Source organism: Centruroides sculpturatus, unplaced genomic scaffold (genome assembly GCF_000671375.1).
Source record: "Centruroides sculpturatus isolate CEXI.00-Female unplaced genomic scaffold, Cexi_2.0 scaffold527, whole genome shotgun sequence".
NCBI classification, from domain to species: Eukaryota; Metazoa; Arthropoda; class Arachnida; order Scorpiones; family Buthidae; genus Centruroides; species Centruroides sculpturatus.
The window spans coordinates 76,339-98,027 of NW_019384763.1; the positions used below are offsets into that span (position 1 = coordinate 76,339).

A 21,689-nucleotide genomic window follows, 5' to 3' on the forward strand; every position below is an offset into this window, starting at 1 on the left:
CAAAACTATATTTGTAGTTGAAAAACTATTTCGCAATAGTTTATTTTATTCTTTTAAATTTGATTGACACCAGTAATGTAGTGAATAATGATAAAATTCGCAAGTTACAGGAACGTTTTTACTCAGGCATAAAATTATATGCTATGAAATACTATCTAACACATTATGATTTAAAAAATAAATCTTTTGAGTGAAAGAAAGAAAGATTTTTCACGAAAAATGTAGGCATTGTATGTATTTTCGGTCCCTTAAATGCTTTCATGACCTTACTGTTATGACTGTTTAGCCAGGTAAAAAATTTTAAAAATAATGACAGAAAATGTCAGAAAACCCTTTTTTTCCTCACAATAATTATTGCTTAAACTCAATAATATCAGCGATTTTTTATAGTGTAATTAAACAAAAAGATATTTTTAAATTACAGCTCTTTATCTGTATTATTTTAAAATGAATAATTATGATTAGTGATCTTTTTCATTATTTTTAATATTTGATCTGAACAAAATATTCGTACTCACAATGTTCTTTAAAACATAAACGATAATAAAGTTTGTCATATGGATAGTTTATAGTATGTCGCATTATTTAAATATATGTATCAATATAAGTTTAATTGAACAGAAATGCGCGTAGTTAAATTGTTATATAAACTATGTTGATTAGTTTTTATTAAAATAAACTAGTTTCACTAACAGAATGGTTTATTTATATTTAACATTATTTTTAGTCCATTTAATTAGTAATTTTATTCAATTTTTAAAAATTATTATGTACAGTACATGATAATTATTATTCAAAAAAATTGAATAAAATTAGCGATTTATTGTACTATTTACTGTATATTTATTTTAAAAAGAAAAAAGATGCTTATATTCAGATAAATCTCACATTTCAGGTGGATCTTAATTGAAGATATAATCTTTAATACACGAATTACAGTAGACCTTCGATTTAACGGACAGAAAGCATGCTAAAAGATTGTCATTGGTAAAAAGTACACAATTTACTGTACATTATAACAATGTTTTAATACATTTTGTACATTGTAAGTTATTATTAATGTTTCTTTAAAACACATTCGATTCAATGAACTTTCGTCAATAGCGAACACTTTTCCTCAATTAGTCCACTAAGTCAATAGTATGTGTATTGGTGTATTTGAATAGAACGGCAGAAAAACTATCAAATAAATTAGGGAATAAAGAATTTGTGAATGTATACTTTAAATTCGTTATAAAATTTCTTGCTCTGGAAAATTGCTTTTTAATAATTTTGAAATTACCTCTTGATAGATTCATAATTGTTTTATCGATAATTGAGCAAGAAACATTAGAATAGGGTCAAGGGAAAATAAAATATTACAAAATTTTGTTAACGGAGATGCAAAGTTCCTTATAAAATTGTTTAATTTTTTATCTTAATTAAATATTAAATGTAATAATAATAATAATAATAGCCGAACGAATTTTGTTTGTTCTTTTCGTAAAAAAAGAACAAACAAAATTAGTTATAAATTTGAAGGATGTAGTACAACCACAGTATATAATATACTCTGGTACAATCGTGGGTAGAAAAAATAAAAAGAATGAAACATGCTTGTCTCGCAACGAAATAACGAATCGATAAAGTTTAATTATAATGTATATTTTATAAAATACATTACAGTATAAAGATTTTGAATTGTTTATGTTTGGAAATATCGTAGATCGATAAATTGAATGCATTTTTTCGAATGACAGTTCTCTAAGTTTTGTAAAATTCCATGAAACTTACTATTAAAGCGCTTTTATTTAACTAAATATGGTTAAAATTGAATGATTTCATTTGATTTTGAAAAAAAAAAGTTTGTCGTATTTCCCTTGTACTGTACAGGTACATATAATGATGTAAAGAGATAGAGTCTAGAGTAATGGTGGAATAAAATTGCAGAAATACAGCAGATCTTCGATTTAACGGTATAAACTGGGGAAAAGGAGTGTCCTCTACTGCCGAAAGTCCGTTAAATCGAATGCGTTTTAAAAACAGATATTAATAACGAACTTACAATGAAGATGCATCCTTAAACTTCGATAATACAACTTATTTCTGTTGATGGTAACATAATAAGAAAAATGCATTGTAAATATTTATTTTGAAATGTATTGAGTAAAATGAAAATACAGGTTATTTTCTTACGAGCAAGATGTAAAAATATAGCCTACTAGATCTAGTTCACGATTAGTGTTTTATTTTTATTGCAAATTAAAAATATATTTCATATTTTTGCATCTATTTATATGAATGACAGAATTTTTAAATTGCATCTAACATAAATCTTAAATATTTTTGGTTCGTTTGGCTACGAGTTCGTGTTTAATGACGCTGTAATCAAGGATTTAGATACAATATCAGTTTATAATGTTGACAATGAATTATGAAGTCCGATATGAATTACGTATTTCAAACTTTGATTAAGATTTCTCTGTCAAAATAAATGATATAAACGCATTAATTATAGGCTTAATAAAAATCCTTCTTAGAAATAAAAAAAAATATTTTTATTTTATACAATGCAAAACAGCCAACTGTAAATAGTAACATTCCTTCTAACGAAATAAAACAATTTGTAAAAAATATATAAAAATACATTGTATTGTAAATATATAATCTTATTTATTTTATATCGGTAGGTGGTTTTGAAGGTTCTTAATTCAGAAACAACTTTTACTTTCCTGGCTGTTGTTAAAGTAAGAAGGAAAGAAAATAAATAAGATTGTATTTTTTAATGCTTATTTGTGTGTGTATTTTTCTAAAAACGAAAGAAAAAACAGCTGTAAATGCATCAAGATAAATAGTCATATGATAATTAAAACATCCTTTTATTGTATAGCCTATATATTCGAAATCGATATTTATAAGATAAAATATCTTATATCAAATAGATATTTTAACATGTTCTTCTACTGCAGTAGTTTCCAACTTGTGTTGGGTAGAAGTCTAAGACTACTCAATAGAATTAGTATTTGAGTTGTAACTAATACAGTACTTTAAATATTAAAACTTATTTAGATATTTAGTTTCAAAAATTATGTAGTGAAAGGATCCACATACAAACTGCACGTCTCGCATTCGTGAAAATAAAACCTATTTGTATGTAATATGTTTGTAAAAGAATGTGTTTGTACGTAATTTTTTTATTTATTATTTTTTATCAGGAGAAAAAAGGTTCCGCGGTTAAAATAAATTGGGAACCGTTGCTCTAATGAATAACAGGGCCATCGAAAGAGGGGAACTTATATTTTTTTTTCATTCTGTAACCGAGAAATCTCCCACGATCGTCCCCTCGCTATATCTCTGTGTAGAATTCATTCTTACATCCATAAAAAGACTCGATATCGAAATTTAGATCGGTAGGTGATTTTGAGGGTTTTCTAAAACAGATTTGAATGACTTCTAATGCGATATTCGTGATGAAAGCTTCAACATATACAAAACAGTTCTTAATTCAGAAACAACTTTTACTTTCCTGGCTGTTAAATAAGGAAAGTATTGTAATCGGTCAAATTTTGATCCTCTAGGTATTTTACAGTTTTCGACGTTTTAAGGTCTCCTGATTTCAAAAACAAACAAACAAACAAAAATTGTATGTGTTGGCCTGCATTTAGCCTTATATCTCAGGACCCCGAAGACCAAAAGTTTTTAAATTTGACGGAAATCTATTTCTATATATGTGGTTTTGATACTATTACATTCTGGAAATGATAAGTCGAGGAGAGGAGATAGACGATCTATCTCGAGTGGGATCAGGCTTAATGAAAATTTTACTCGTTACGATTTTATAAAAACTTATCCCTCCCCCAAATAAGGATTTTGCTTTTAACATTTACAAATTATAAGGTTAATTAAAAATTATCGGACTTCTTTCCTGGTAGCCTATATGATGTTATAGTAGTTTATTCGAAAAAACTACTACAATAATAGAAATTCATCGTATTTGCGTGACGAAATTTAATGAGTTTTGGAATGATGCAACACCGGAAACGGAAATAATATTATTTATCCCTCATACCATTGCATTCCTGCATACCTTTTTATTAATGTAATTTTTCGATAGAATATCTCCTCATTAAAATTTTAAAGTAATAAAATAAACTTCATTCACTTTATGAGATTTTCCATTCCTTGTTTAAGCAATTACTTTAACGTCCTGTACGCTGTAAAAATAATTGTATGTAATACACAGTTTGTGTTATACTGTAATACAAAAATGTTAGGTGATATTACTGTATATATAGCCCAGTGATTCTCAACCACTGTGCCACGAGATTTTTCAAGTGTGCCGCCACTGCAAATATCCATACATAAGCGACGTCAGACAAGTAGTTTAATCGGTTCTACCTAAGGCGCTAGGTAATCTAGCGCCTTAGTTCTACCTTCCTAGAGCGCGTTTGGAAATTGTAACCGGTGTTACCGGTAACTGCCGGTAGTTACCAAGGCGTTTAGAAAATGTGACCTAAATAACCAACTGTGTTTAAAAATCACTGTTATGACGTCACCGGTTGTCCCGCGGTACTTACCGAAATAACCGCGTGGGCCGCGAAATTTTTAAATTACTAAAAGTGTACCGTGACAAAAAAAAGGTTGAGAATCACTGGTATAGAATAAGGTATAAAATACTAATCTTATAATATAATCGAGATGGATTGATCATAATAATATAGTCTAATAATAAGCGCAGAGCCCAAACGATTAGGAGTTGAAAGTTGAAATTTGGTACACATCAGGGTACTGTACGTCATGAGAATGTACGCTAAGAATGGATTTTTGGAAATTCCACCCCGCGGGAGAGAGGGAAAGAGTTAAGGATGATCCTAAAGAACTCGGCTTCTACTGTACTATTTTAGATGCGGATTTTTGCGTTTCTGCGGGAAATCGAACATATTTTAAGACCCATCTAAAAATTTTTTAATTAGCCTCAGAAGAGGGGGACCTAATTCTTGCAAACGGGTAATACGACTATAATCTAATAATCTTCGATATCGTTACTTTTTGCCGGAGCAACGGCAGGTTTATCTGCTAGTAATACATAAAATATACCAAACGAAACAATGATATAACGTATAATACAATAATATATATGATACTATTTTTTAAGTTATTTTAGTATGTAAAATATACTCTGTTTATATTGACTGTGTTCTTGATGGTTTTGCTTTAATTGCGTTATAAACAATGACTGAACCAGGTGTACTCAGGATCTGAACTAGAGGGGAGCAACTAGTGTTACCACCCGTCCAGTTTTCAATTCATTGTCCGGGATCTCGTAGAAATCGTGATATTATGATGAAACAAAGTACTATGCAAATATTTTTGGAAATTTCCTTAATTTATCGGCGAAACGCTTCTCACTCACGGAAGGTTAATTCGCCGCCATCTTATGCCGACCTAATACGCGCGACACCTGCCTGTCGACCTTTTTTTTTGCTTATCATCTCTTTACAGGTAGTTCATCTCTTAATTTAAATTGCTCCTTCATAAGTCCCTAATTAATTTATAGCTGGCGTACACGTTATTCTTCGCATGGTAAAGTAACATTGCTCATGCGTCAGGGACTTCTGTTCGAACAAACCTCACCTGCCGTCCGGGTCAGCAATTTTGAAAAGGCGACAACCCTAGGGGCAACTCATATTAGTTTCGAGGAAGTGGGGAGGAAGAGTGAGATTTCACGATAGATGGCTGTAGTCTAGTCACAATATTTATTATTTAACTGATACTAAATTGATACGTTTGTACTTTAATTTTTCTTTAGGGAGGGGCAGCGGCCCCTCGCTTGGTACGCCTTTGGACTGAGCCCAATCACAAAAGTTGCCTGTCTATTATTTAAAATTTTTATATTACATATAGTGGGAACTCAATTATCCAAATTTGGGACCACAAGTCTTTCGGATAACAAGAAACTCGTTTGATAATGAATTTTGGGTATATCCAGCAAACACTGTGCATTTAAGGCTTCATGAATTATAAATATTGTAATGCAATTACTGTATTTGAAAGTAAATTACTTTACTCAGAATCTAATGTAATGTTGTTATATGTACAGTAGAACCTCTATTATCCGGACCTCCATTATCCGGATTTTCGATTATCCGGATTGTTCAAAATAAACAAAAATTTTACGAATTTGCTGATTTGCACTGGAATGCATAACTTTTTTTGTTTCAACAACGTCTCACCCAGCACAGTGGTCGTAAACTCTTAAATATATTTTACGTAGTAATAAAAAACTTGATATACGTATTTATAAATAATTTATATTCAAATTACATCAATTCTTTGACCAAGGGCGGCGTAAGGCATGGACGACGTGGACTGCGAGGCATAGGCCACCGCCTATGCCTCGCGGTCCGAAGGGCCTCGCGCCTCGAAGGTTTATGCATTACTTAAAAGCCGCAAACGCGACGAAAAAATTTTACTCGTCATAAAACGATAACTAGTTTGTCAAATTTTTATTTATAAAAATGCAGTTTCAACTGCTTTTTATTTTATAAAATCCGTCTTCTTGCGCCACCAGAGGGCCTTTTAAACAATAGGTAGTCTGTTAGCGTTGGTCACTAGTAGTCCAAATTCGATACGAACGTTTGTTTCTTGAAAATTTGATCACGATTTAAATACAGTATTTACTTTTAATATTACCGATATGTCATCGAAAAGAAAACGTGTTATATTATCATTAAAAGACAAATTAAAGTATTTGTTTCGATTATCCGGATTTTTCCTTATCCGGACTACCTTCATCCCCAATTAGTCCGGATAATCGAGGTTCTACTGTATTTTATTATGACCTAATTTCATGGCACTACTGTACAATCAACAGATAATGTAATAATTTCCTATCAGGTGGAGAGTTTTTATCTCTGTGTTTTATACTGTGGTATATATGATGCTAAACATTCTGTACACTTTTATTATTATTATTTTATTTTATTTTTTTTAAGTTTCAAATAATCGAGTTTCTATGATATATATATAATACAAATCTTCTTTAGCTACTGATGACTGTAAAATAAATGTAAATGTTTGTCATCCATCATATAGCTTTATCATAAAGCTTTATGTAATATGGCGTGTTGAGAATGTGACTGAGGTGCTAATAAATACAATGCAATTTATTGCGAAAATATCAACTTTATTTTCTGTTAACTTGTGATGATATTCATATAATTTTAGTTATTTTCATGCAATTATTTCATTTTTCAGTAATTCATTCATTGGAATTTTTTACTTTTATTGAATTTATATTTATTGACTGGAAAATCAAATAAAAAGTTCCAAAAAGTATTTTTGGGGAAAAGGAAAAAACTATTTGTCCTTGGAAAATACAGTAAATGTTTATTCCTATAAGCATGAAGCTCTTTAGAAATATTTAAGGCAACTGTTCAAAGAGGAGTTTTTTTTGTGTAAATGCAACAGAAAACAGTCACAAATAAGACAAAGTTGGAAACAATTTAAGTTCACATACTAGATGCATAAAAATTTAATTACAAACAATGGCGTAGCGTGGGTGTCAGCCGCCTGGGGTGGAGGAAAATCTCACTGCCCACTTATTTAGGTATCTCAGTTTAAAAGACTGAAATTCAGTTTCGTTACAGAATAAGTAATGAAAAATTCCGTGCTCATTTTAATCTGTCCGAATCGTAGGTGAGACAAAAATATTAAATGAAATGGTTCAAATTTTTACAAGATATTATTATTATTTATTGTGGAATTTGGCCACCCCCACTATGCTATGCCACTGATTACAAATCATTATTTACTTAAAATGTCATTAAAAAGCTCTCTGTTTTTTATATATATATTTCAGCATAAAGCAAATATCTTTGTTGTTATCATTCAATGGTTGTGCACTTGCTAAGCACAATAGCTCTGCTGATTTGAAATCTTGGAAAGTTGTTTCCCTCTTGAACATATAGCATTTCTCCTATCCTATTAAGTTGCTAAAGCTCTTTTTGTAGAAAACTCAAATAGGATCTTCTTTGGTCACTCAAAGCCGTAACACTTTTTATTTAAAAATCACTTATAATACAAAAAGCTTTTTAAAATCTTAAGTGTGCAATTCATGTTGGGCACATAGAGCAACTAGCAAACAAAGACCTGTCGGATCCCCCATCTGCTGATGCTTATTAAAATGAAAACAAAAGGCATTTGTACTTGAATCACTATATTGGCCTTCTGCATATATCATTTTTGTGCAGAAAAACTGTGTTTGTACAAGGGCTGTTTTTTCCAACTTCCGATGGTCCACAAGTGTACATAACAAAATGAATTTATTACCAAAAGTTAGGTACAAACATGGTTACTTTTCAACATAGTCATTGTGAAGATTGAGGCATTTGTCATATCTGTGGATGAGATTTTCCATCCCCTTGTCATAGAATGTTGCCTCCATGAATTGAGATGGCCTTAACAAAGTTGTTTTGAAGATCATCATTAGTCTCAAAACTCTGCCATGCTAGCCACATTTTCAGTTCAGGAAAAAGGTGGAAGTCTTCACATATTAAAAAGTTCCAAGCTGAGTGGAAGTCTTTACCACCTTTAAACACCCAATGTATACTCCCGATTTAGTGCCGAGCAACTTCCACCTGTTTCCTGAACAGGAAAAGTGGCTTGGAGGGCAGAAGTTTGAGACTAATGACGATCTTCAAAACAACGTTAGGGCCCATCTCAAGTCATTGGTGGCGCCATTTTCTGACAAGGGGATGGAAAAGTTCGTCCACAGATATGACAAATTCCTCAATCTTCACAGTGATTATGTCGAAAAGTAACCATGTTTGTACCTAACTTTTAGTAATAAATTAATTTTGTTATTTACACTTTTTTTTTATTTACCATCGGAGATTGAAAAAAAACAGCCTACATATATTTTGGCACTTAGATCATTTAGCTTTTCCACTCTTCATTTTTATTTATTAATATAATATAGTGGCTATAAACATAAAAATCAAATAGAAAATGTAAATTATAATATATGTAACAAATTTTATGGTCATGTAAGTTTTATTTTTAAATTGGTCATAAATGTATAATTTAAAAATGTAATTATAATAATCATATGTCTGTGACCAGGACTATCAAGACGGGGAAACTGGAAATTTTTCTACAAGCCCAAAGTACTTTCTATAGGCTTGTAGCAAAAAATGCATCATCATCATAAATCTTGTTTTATAAATCATTATGTAATATGACTGTCTTTGTAAATATGAATGTGGCTATGAAATAACACAATTTATTGCAAATAAATACTTCTTTAATTTTCTAGTTATCATATTTTATGGCATGTAAAATGTACAGTACCTTCATTTCAGTGTAGAATATTTAGGAACAAATTATATGGTATATTTAAACCATGCCATACCTTTGACCCTCAGCCCAAAAATCTTTATACTATATTCTGGTTAAAAAGTAAAATTTATCAAACAAAGATGTTTAGAAGAATTCATTTAAAATTAAAATTTATCATCAAAATATTCAACATATATATGCAAAAGCTGCTTAGCTATAGCAAAATATAATAATAATAATTTTTTCAAGATTTGGATTAGATAGTCTACAAAAGCTGTTTGGAAAATTCATTAGCCTACAGGAGATGCAACAAAAATGGTAAGACACAGGGCAAGTTTCTTTGGTTGGACAAAAGATCAATCTTACATGCCATAAAAGATGGTACAGTGACATTCCATTAACCCAGCATACCAGATGCCATGTTAATAGAATTTCACTGTACTTAGTTAAAAACTAATAAAAAAAATCTCACTTGCTTTGTTTTTATCCTAAGATTTGCTATTGTTTATCAAAAATATGAAATTATAGAGTGGAATTAATTTCTAACTATAATTACTTTTTTTGTCTTGAATTCAAATGCAAATTTTGCTTAATACTTGTATTTTGATATCTAATATAGTAGAATATGCTTATTGTAATCAATTGGGGACATGTCTATATGGATAAAAATAACTAAATTATAATATTAAGAATCATAAGTAAATACTCAATTGGAGGAAATTTTGGTTTAATTCTGGACTCTGGCATTAAAAGGACACATTAAAACAATTTTAAAATGTATAATCTTTAAATATATTAATTAATAGTAATTTACTGTGCTGCAATTTGAAAAAATTGTAGACCTATAAATTTCCACTGTCATGTCTGCCTGTCCTTTCTTAATTTTGATAATGGAGTTACACAGATGAAATACAAAATCAGATGTGGAAACCTTAGGGGCATGAGGCCACAATTAACTATATACAATGAAAACTGGAAGTCATGTCATTTCAATTCAAAACTTTTCCCCTGAAAGCAGTTAATAGATGACCAGCACTACTCTATTGTTAAAGGTAAAGTATGATGTTCCAGGGCAAGTACTAATTTGAGGTGATAGAGCATATATTTTAAATTAAATTAATTAAAAATATGGTAAAAAATTGCAGCTTGGCATTATGATGATGTCACAATAAATAAATGCTCATCTAGTATTGGTTTCCTTCTGATTTTTTTTAGTACCATCTTTAACAACTGAAACATAATTGAAGTAAATAATAGTTTAACTGCCAACAGTTAAAGTATCATACTGCAAGCAATTAAAATTTAAACCACCAGTTAAGCCTTAGTCTCAATATATAACTACATGTTGAGGGTGTTAGACATTAAGTTGTTTTTTCATGCTGTTTACCTGAGGATAATGATAGTGATTAAAATTTTGATTGTAATATACAAAGTTTTTATAAGAATATTACAGAGTTAGAATTGGATAATATAAATACAAAACTACATATGATTTCAAGGTTGTTTCAGCAATGAAAGTAATGAGAGTTGACAAAGATCAACTCCACAGACCTTCATCAGGAATAGATGAGATCCAAGATGGAATGTTCAGATTCTATAAGGGAATGTTTGAAGAATAACTGCAAATTTGAACTGTAAATGTGCACTTGTTAAATAGTAAGTTTAAAATGAAATGTTCAGAGAATGCTGAAAATCGAATGTGCATTTGTCAAACTGGAATTTAGAATTGAAACCATCACCAGAAATTATGGACGATGATTAGATGACCTCATGTTTAAAGAAAAGGATCATAGCAAACATTCTTTTACATTAGCAACATAGCAAATGGACATAGATGATACTTTGAAAATTAATGTTTTGTTTTTCCTTTTTCAATATTTTCATCTTCATATTATAAAAGAATCTTTGATGGTTCCTTATGTAATCTTTGAGTAATTGTAAATTATTTGTTTTACATATTCTTGAGAAATTTGTTGATTCTTTATTTAATTAAAAAGTAATTCTATTTGTAATGTATTCAGTAATGATTTATAAAAACATAAATTTGAAATTACATTTCTTACATTAACATATTTAGTAAAAATTTTATATAAATGTATAATCCTATGCTTTATAGTTAATTTAATATACAAATATTACATTAAAAGTTTGAAGTATATTTGAGTATGTTTTCCAGATTTATCTGTTAAACATAAAATTAATTAGTTCAAGAATGTTTTAAATTCTTAATTAATGCTAAGTAAACAAATACTTAGCATAAACTGACTGCTATTTGTATGTTAATAATAATTTGTCATTATTCAGACTGTTCATCGTTTTTGTAATGAACAAATTTAAAAATTCAAATTTAGAACAAACTTTTACTTACATCAACCCAACATACCTTCAATAAAATACATATTTTTATAGATATTAAATTTGATAATAGGATATGCTGAGATGATTGTGAGTGTCTCAAGCTAAATGCTTAGAAATTTTCATGTTTTCTAGCCTGGATATATTAAATAATTTTTTACGAGCATGAATGAAGACTTGCATAGTATCCATAGGATTGGGAGGGCAAAAAATGAAAACAAAATAAAATAAAACTTTTATCAAGATATGAATATATTATATATGTTTTATTATTTTTTAAAAGATAATTGTTGATTATGAATTATATTTTTTTTTATCTGGAAAAAATGTTATTTATTATGGATTTAGTTTCTTGGTAAACTTCTTTTGTTTTTTCAACTTTTGTAATGCATTAGATAGTAATTCCTTCATTTATGTGAGTAATTAGTTCCATGAAACCATGTAAATTGAGGAATTACTTTATTTAATATACCCTTTGATAATGCCATTATTTATTTATCTATTGCATATCTGCAGTATATAATTCACAGTCTCCACAAACTTTTTACTATGCATATTTAATAAATTTATGCATTCTAATGTCATTTGGTATCTAGTTGATTATTTAAAATTTAAAAGTTTTTTGACTGTGTTGAAGTGAATTCATGTAAACAGAGGGATTAATCTATAGTAATCTATGAACATGTTTTGTTATCAAAATATGTTTATGGTTTTTTAAAGTGACAAAGAATTGGTGATAAAACTTTATATGCTTACATACTAGACCACATACTTTATATGCTCTATATGATCACATATTTTGCCAAATATAGTATAAGGAAGAATGTTGAAAATACTTGCAAGTATTTAATTCATCAAACAAATAATTGTAGTGCCTAAAGACAGTACAACTTCTTCCTTAGAATTCGGTCATATTCATTTCTTATATTTTTTGTTATTTTAAATATTTCTCCTAAAAACTGTTTGTGTAATATTGAATTATATGGTTACTTTTTGAACATACAGTTAATTTCATTCATTCAATGAATTGAAATTAACTGTAAATATAAATTAATATAAGACACAAAGAACAGCATTACAATCTCTTTATATGTTAAGAGTACTTTTGCCTACTTTAAGCTTCTTCAGTTATAAGATCTGAACAATCTACACAGTTCAAACTTAACAGGAAAAAGCTCAAGTAGAAAGAAAAATTTCTAGAATGTCTTTTTGAAGTTTGTTCCATTACTATATAGATCATTCTATTCAAATATCTTTTAACTGAAGAAGCTTAAAATGAAGTAGGCAAAAGTACTCAATATATAAAAAGATCATAACATTATTCATTGTGTCATATATTAACTTATATGTATGTTCATTTGTAACGTCAGGATCTCATATCTTGAAATTAGCTGTTTTCTTGAACAACAGTAGTTTAATATCATGATTTTTTAAATAAATTTTAATTATGTATTCAAAATAAAAGTATCAAATACTATAATTTAAGCATGAAGTCTGAATAAGATTTTTTATTTTATATTATCAGCTCATGATATTAAAGCATACAAAACTGGACCACCACCTATTAAAGATGGTATTGATTACATTAACATTCAAGAAGAAGATCAAATGGTAAAGTATTTAATTTAATCAATTTAATTATTTTTCAAATGAAAACTTCTGGTTTGTATGAGCAAAGTAGTTTTATGATGTATTAATCTAATTTGAAATTAAAATAAATGTTAATTTTTTGCAGGAAATTTTTGGATACAAACCCCACAAGTTATTTACCATTTTGACATGGTTGGGTATCATTGGAACATGTGGTTTACTTCGTTTAGTATTTCATTGGCAGCCAGCATGGATGCTTTATTTTACACACATTCGCTGTCCTTTACATTGTGCCAAGAAAGTTCTTTTGGTGGTAATGATAAATTTTTTATTCTCCTGAAATTGATCTATATATAATTTTATTTTGTAAATTGTTGTAATATCATAAACTTAATCATATATTACAATTATTTTATCATGTTATGAGGTAACAGAACATGATGTACAGTAATCAGCATAACAAGAATTATGTTTTTTCTTATAATTTTTTATTCAAATATTATTTTTATCTGTAATATTTATAAAATGTTTTGAATGATACATTATATTTAATCATCAGATTAAACTTAAATATGACAAATTCTACTACACAGTATAATTATTTAAAATAATTGCTTTTCAGGATCAGTATCATCAAATATTTGTAGAAGCAATAAAACAGATTGTACCAAGTGATATAAAGTGAGTAATCTGATATTTATAATATTTTAATGATATCTTGAAATAAATTTGTAATAATTTTGAATTTAGCAAACTTTGTCAGTTTGTCAAACTTTGCAATTTACTTACTTAAGGCTTGCCAATTAAACATTTCTGCTCATTGGCAAGCCCTAAGTAACTAAAGAAATATCTCATTGGTTAGCATTTCAGGCAGAAATGCTAACCAATGAGACATTTCTGGTTACATTTACTGAACAAGCCCTAGATAATAGACCTGTTTCTGCTTTTACAATGTTGTTTATATATTTGAAATATCAATTGTAATTTTTAAATTGCAAAACCCTTGGCACAATATTGTAAAATTAGAAACCACAACACATAAAAATCATAAAATGCAAAAAAACTTTTATTTACTTGTGTTTTGGCCTTATTTTATCAATCTTATTTAGGTGGAATACATATTCACATAAAAGTTAAGAAGAAATATAAAAATATTTCAAATATAACATTCTGGAATAAATTTCAAATGTAGAAAGCTGGATGTTTAAAAAATAAAAATGTAAACTACATAAATCAAAAATGCAAAATAAATTATAACAAAAAAGAAATAATATACAAGAAATAACAAAAATGGAAAAGTAAATAAATAAATGTATATAGTAACAAATAAAAGTATAAAAAAAGAAAAAATAATAGTGATGAATATAAGATCATTGCTTCTACAGAAATGGTCAGTCACTTTAGATTACACAGAGTTTAATTCACAGAGAGCTTTTCATGATACTGATAGGGTATTAATATCCTCATAGTTAATATTCTTTATTAACAATACAGAATGCATGAAAGCACCCAATGCTTATTTTGAGAAGATACACTCCATGATTCTATGCCTAGCCAATATCTCCCTAGAAAAATACTCTCCCTCTGTAAAGCTACAGTACTTGCACCATCCATGTATCTTTGCATATGCAAAAATCCATAAACCTGGAAACCATCAGTGCTCCATCGTGGACAAAACTATATCTCCCTCCATTCATATTGAAAAAGCACATAATATGTTTATAACAATCAGACCCATCAGATATAGCCAAACAGTAACCAACACACAAGAGATGCTGAACAAATTGAAAAATCTTAACTTCTCAGATGATGTTTTCCTAACAGTCTGTGATTTTGAGTCTATATTCTCATTTATCTGCACAGAACCATGCTTTTTCAAACTATGAGATTTCCTAATATCCGACATCAAGAATTCTGCTAAATATATGTCCACCATTCTATAGTTGTCACAACTAATATGCTACTCTTCCTTCTTTACTACCTACCTTCAAACACAAGGCCTATAGGTAGCCTATTTATCAGGAACATTATGTGAGCTGATGATCCAATGATTGGAATGTTCAATCTTACTTTCTTACAACAACCAGATTTTATTATATGCTTTACACCATATTATGGATGCCATCTTGATAGCTTGGAGTTAAAAACCAAACATGAAGGATTTACTACTAAAGTATAGCAACAATCCATTTGACCTATTCTTGACAACAGAGCAAGAGAGCCCCACTGATGTACATTTCCTAGATACCCATATCTCAACTCATCAAGAGTAAATGATAACTAAGGTCTTCTGAAAGGACACATATAGCCTGATCTATATTCTGGCCATATCCCACAATACATTTACCTATACAGTAGTTCTGTTTAGAGCTCTAATCCAATGAGCCTATACACATTGTTCTACCCAACAGATACAAAAAGAAAGAATTAGCATATATCAAGAAGTTAACTAAATAGCACAGTTATCCTGCACATCCTACATCAACACCAAGTGGGTTGATTACTACCTGAAAATGGATCTTATGTAGCAGTTCCTATCCTATCTACAGTATCCTAACAACAGTATCCTATGTTCTGTCTATAGAGAGAATACCAAAAGCAACAGCTTCAAACTTGCATTAAGAAGAACACTATGATTTTCTCACTTCTCAGAAATAATAAGGACCCCATACTGAGAAAAACACCTCTCAGTGTGGGGTACACAAAATGGGGGGTCGGAAATGAAAATAGTTACGCACCACTGTTCTAGATTAAGATGTGAAAGTAAACCTAGACAAAGCAAATCTCCAACACCAAACCTACAGAAATTGAACATCTAGAAAGGATTGAGATCTACAGAGTCTTTAGAGGGAGAACAACAATTAACTTCAAAGAAACCGATCCAGTTTCTATGGCATGGAGAATGCTGTTTGAGATAAATTGACTGTTGGTCCATATCAGGCATGCTCAGTTTGCTGAACGTTCTTAAAGATGTTTTGCTCATATTCTAAAGATGTTCTAATACAGTAGAGCTTCGATTATCTGAATCAGTTGGGGACTGGAGTTGTTTGGAAAATTGATTTTTCAGATAACCGATTATGTACAAAAAAATACATTATTAATATGGTATATTAGTATATCCCAATAATAGTATATTAATATATCCCATGTTTAAATTTTTCTCCGTTGCGTGTCACTTTGTGTTAATTTTCATCAATGTTAAGCCTAATGAAAATTTTTAAAATAATAATCGTGGCTATTATATTGTTAAAAATTATTTCTTTATTTTGTACAAGCAAAATAAATATATTGAAAAATATAAAAACAAAAAAATATATACTTTAGAAGTTAATCTAGTATCAAAAACATTAGATTCAGCATGACACAATCTGACTGGAACGGCTTTTGGTTAACTGACATTTCGGTTGATCAGTATTCGAATAATTGATGCTCTACTGTAGTTCTAAATGTTTAATTTAGCTTTATTGTTCTATTCTATTGAATTAAACCTGATGATGTCATTATATATGGATGAAAACATTATTTTACAGTAAAATTTCTACATTTTGCTTGATTTTGGTGTTGGTGTTGTTATTTTTCAACAGTTTAAATTTAAATTAACACAAAAATATAAATATTAAAGTTAAAAATAATTCATACCCAAATAACCTTGCGCAGCAACAAAATGTTGATTTAATTATGTAATTGATCGAGTTATAACCAAAAACATTGTGCAGTTGATTGAGTGATTAAAAATAAAAATACTGTAAATAACACTTTAATATTTATTTATAAATTAATCTGAATAAAATTTAATGCAAAACAAAGGAATAAAATTAACAAAAATTTTATTCCTTTGTTTTGCATTAAATTTTAGCCCAGATTTTATCTAATTCAAATGCATTTTTAACATTAATTACATTAACATATTTAGATAACATATGAATAAATATCACATATTTAGATAACATATGAATAAATATCTGCTGTAATTATCTAATGTGATAGCCTTCTCTAATTTCAGTAATAATAATAAGAGTGTACTTTACTTTCTCATTTTAAAATGAGGTGTTAAAGTACACTCCTATTATTTTATTTTATATTTAGAGTTATACAATTTTGCAAATACTTCATTAGCACAATTTACTTTACAATTGTCTACATAATGGATACAACTTTACCATCCAGAATTTTTTACAACTTATAGATAAATTAAAAGAAACTAAACTACAAAGAAGAAAATACATTACACTTCTTGACTTCATCTCAATGTCTCTATCAGTCAAACTGGAACCATGTTTTTGTGAGTTAAGAGATGCTTTATTCAAGATTATACCATCAACATATACTAGAACTAGTCTACCTCCTATGCTACATGTCATTTTTTAAATTCAATGGCAATTCCTTCCTATAAAAAAAGAGGTGTGCTGATACACAGCCCACTATGAGGGGACTTATGTGAACTTGTAGTAAGATGTCTTGAGGCTAAAATCATGCATGAGCTTCTTTCTAATATTCTACTGTATACATGTTATAGATGATATCTTAATCATATGGAACTCACAACTAGAAAGCCATTACATTCTAATAATGTTTAACGACAATTCATAAGGACTCACAATAAAATTAGATCAACAAAGCAACAAAGAAACTCACTTCTTAGACGTACAGATACTCCTGCAGGATAATGAGATGTGTACTTTGAAATTCTTCAAACCTTCGTACATTCCCATTTTTATTCATGCCACATCATGTGATCTACCTCAATACAAGATGGCAGCATTTAGATCACTAGTGAAGGGCGCTTTTATGCATTGTTCAAACATAACTGACACCAGCAAAGAGCTGAAGTACATTACAGATGTAGCTAGAAGACATTGCTTTAGCAAAAAGCAATTATGCCTCTAGTGCCTGGTTTGGCTAAAAACTCATTGTTGAAAGCCTGATGCTGGCTACTGAAAGAGGCAGAAAATATTTGCTTATTATAATGAATTGCTGGAAATGTGCTAAAGGTCAGTGCAATATTTGTTTAAAGAAGTTCCAGCTGTAGAGAATATATATTTTATGTTTCAATATAAAATACTTGTGGATAGAAAAAAACTGCATTTTTGATATTTATTTAAATATAATTTGATTCAAAAAATGAAGAAAAATAAACATATCAAATTTCAACTCACTATAAATTATCTCAAGTTTCACCAATTGGCATGGATTTGTTTGTAATTAGAGATTTATAGATTGTCTTTCAAGGTCAGGGTAGTAAGATGTTATTACTTATGCAGGAGGATGCCAGGAGAAAAGCAACTTACAACCACTTCTAATGTAAACAAATTGCAAAGTGTTTTATTACTTCACTAAAAAAAACTCTCCCCTCTCAATTAGAGGCCAGTCAAATTACAATATAATTATTTTATTGTACTTGAAAAAACATCAAAGTTTGTGGTTGATTGTCTAAACAGGACTGTTTTGTATATGAAAAATGAAGGTATTGTAGAAATAATAAGTGGACCATAAAAAATTTGGCAAGTTACAAAATGATGTCAAATTCATGAATTTAAAGCTTTATAAATTAAAATCAAATAATAATATTACCAAATAAAGGCATTAGTCATGATAATTGAATAAAACAGTTACGAAATAAACAAAGATTTTAATAGTTGCAAATTTGGGAATATTAAAATTCTTTTTCATGCTTTACTGATGACAAAGTGATGCAATAATGCATTCAAGAAAAATCACATTGTCAAAAATAAATGCAATGATCAATTTGAAATGAATTTAAATTGGTCCAGAGATGAAGGAAAAGCAAAGAATATAAAGAATAGTATTTTTGTAAAGTTATATTTATTTTAATTGTTATTGTGTCAAATTGCAATCATTACATACAACAGTCTCAATAAGTGCAATTAAGTTAAACATAGGGTTTGCATTTATGTTTGTTTTGATTGGAGAGAGAGAGAGAGTTTATAATTTACAATACTTTTGAATCCTAGCAAATATTTCCCGTATTGGAAAGCCCAGACGAACAGTTCCTGATTTCAAATTTAGATAATATTTCGCACACTGGATAGCACCCAAAGAGAAATTCAGATTAAGCCTAAAAACATAAATCCGAATAAGTAGGGAGACACACAAACACTGATCCTAATGGCTTAGGAATAGATGAAAACAGCCTATAATCAGTTGTCGTTTATTGTATCAAAGGCAAAATTCTTTGAGGATTACTAATAGTTGAGGAAGAGGTGTCAAAATTTTTTTGTATTTCTACAAAGAAATATTATATTTTTAATTGTGCTGGGATTGTCACCTATGGATATTTTAAACTGTTTTACATATTTGTGCAGAGGCATAGCCTCTAAAGAAAGGTTGTTTCTGCAATGGAAATAGTTGTTCCTGGTGATTGGACATGGCAAGCAAAATTGGACTCTGAGAAAGTATCACTTGACACTCTCTCAGGTCGAAAAGTTGACATAACTCAGCTTCAATGAGATCATATCATCAGCTTTTTTCCTTTGTTTTGATTCTCATGTATTCATTTATATTTAAACTAATTAATATAAATTTTATTTTTAATGTAGTATAGCTGCAATGTTGTCTCTTGTGCATGATGTAACCAATACAGATTCTAATAGCCTTACTACTATAAATGGTGAAAAAATTCCTCCTGTTCATCTTGTTCAACCTGGATCAGAAGTATGAGCTTCATTAATTATTTTATTGTTTTTAAAAAATATATTATGCATTTTTTTCTCAGTTTTATTTTTAATTTGAAATAATAATAAATAATTTTCAGGGTCAGTTTGAAATAACTGATTCACTTTTATACTTTGATAATAAAAAAGTTCGATACATATGGGATTCAACTTTGAAAATTTTCGTCAAACTTAGAGGTTTAGATAGAAATGTACCATGCTCATTTTTTCATCACCAGACTGGACTTTCTTCTACTGAACAAGTTTATAGGTACTTTGATTATTATTAAAATATTTTAAATTAAATTATATTAATTTCATTCACGTATTTTTTTCTGTACTTTTGCAGAAGAATTTTATACAGTGATAATAATATTGTTGTTCATGTTCAATCTATTATCCATATTTTATTTCAAGAGGTGAGTATAGTATTCTATAGATTAATTTAATTAATTTGTATATTATATTTTTTTAAAAAATTATAAAATTAATAATGTTTTATTTGTAGGTTTTAGAACCATTTTATATTTTCCAAGTATTCAGTATGATAATCTGGTACTTAGATGACTATGTCTACTATGCTTCTTGTATCATTATCATGTCAGTTCTTTCTTTAACTACAGGAGTAATGCAAATTCGAAAAGTATGTATGCATGTTATATTCACATAATGTACAGATTAATTATTTAATACAATAATTTTGAGTAATGATAAAGAAAATACAAAGTTAAAAAAAATTGTATTAATTATCTTTAAAAAAATATATAAACAATTGATATAATAATTAACAATTTTTGACATGTTAAATTTAAATAATTTTTAATAATAATTTTTTATTTTTGTTATAATATAGCATAAATATCAGTTTTTAAACAGATATTAGGTAAAATATGTATTTTATAAATTTCCAAATGTGTTCGTTACATAATATTTCTTAACAGTTTGCTCCATGTATGAATTGTAATCACTTTGAGAAAATTTATATGCATATTTTTTTACCCTAACTGATATGTAAGAATAATAAACAAGTTGGTTGTGCAATTTTATAGAAAATTTAATTTAATAATCAGTCATAAATCTAAATTTCTGGTTTATTTTTGAGCTAATTTTTTAAGTTTAATAATAAAAATTTGGCCTAAAGATTTTTAATACCATCATTTGTTCACCTCTATAGTTAGTGTTATATTGAAAAATGTCAAATAAAGTGTTATATATACTAGTGATTTATGCATTTGATCTTGAGTTTGAGAATGACAGTCTGATAAAACAACAGATTACAATGACATTTAATGAAGAAACAATTTATTATAGATGTTTCACTTTACTTGAATGATTTGATATTGATGAGTAAAACAGTATTGATGAATTGCATGTTAAAACTTTTTCATTAAAAATTGTTTGAAAAATATATGCTTTCTTTATTTGTCCTTGACTTAAGTAGATCTCTTCTGATAAATCAATATTGATATTCAATAATTTATTAAAATATTGTGATGTGATGTAACTAATAGATTTTAATTTCAGAAAGTTTTAACTAAGTCATTATTTATAATCAAGTCATTTACATAATAATGTAACTATAAACAGTGTAGTATGTTATTCTTTTATGCAAGAGGTGCATGTCAACAGATACCATGTAAAACAAAATTCCATATAAATTTGGGCTCCACTCCCAATAGTCTTCACTTACAAACCCATTTACATTTACCAGAAAAGCATTCAAATGGGTTTAAAATGTTTTACTTAAATTTTATT

The 21,689-nt window shown here is 28.6% G+C and overlaps 1 protein-coding gene across 1 annotated transcript in view; it reads left to right on the forward strand.

Annotated features, from left to right (window-relative positions):
- The window catches only part of LOC111628845 (probable cation-transporting ATPase 13A3), a 109,076-nt gene that overhangs the window by 61,303 nt on the left and 26,084 nt on the right, over positions 1–21,689 (forward strand). Inside the window, exons 2-8 of the mRNA XM_023372690.1 lie at positions 13,199–13,284; positions 13,409–13,576; positions 13,886–13,944; positions 19,821–19,935; positions 20,036–20,205; positions 20,284–20,353; positions 20,443–20,577. Of these exons, the coding sequence (XP_023228458.1) occupies positions 13,199–13,284; positions 13,409–13,576; positions 13,886–13,944; positions 19,821–19,935; positions 20,036–20,205; positions 20,284–20,353; positions 20,443–20,577 (803 nt within the window). The remainder of the gene's footprint in view (positions 1–13,198; positions 13,285–13,408; positions 13,577–13,885; positions 13,945–19,820; positions 19,936–20,035; positions 20,206–20,283; positions 20,354–20,442; positions 20,578–21,689) is intronic.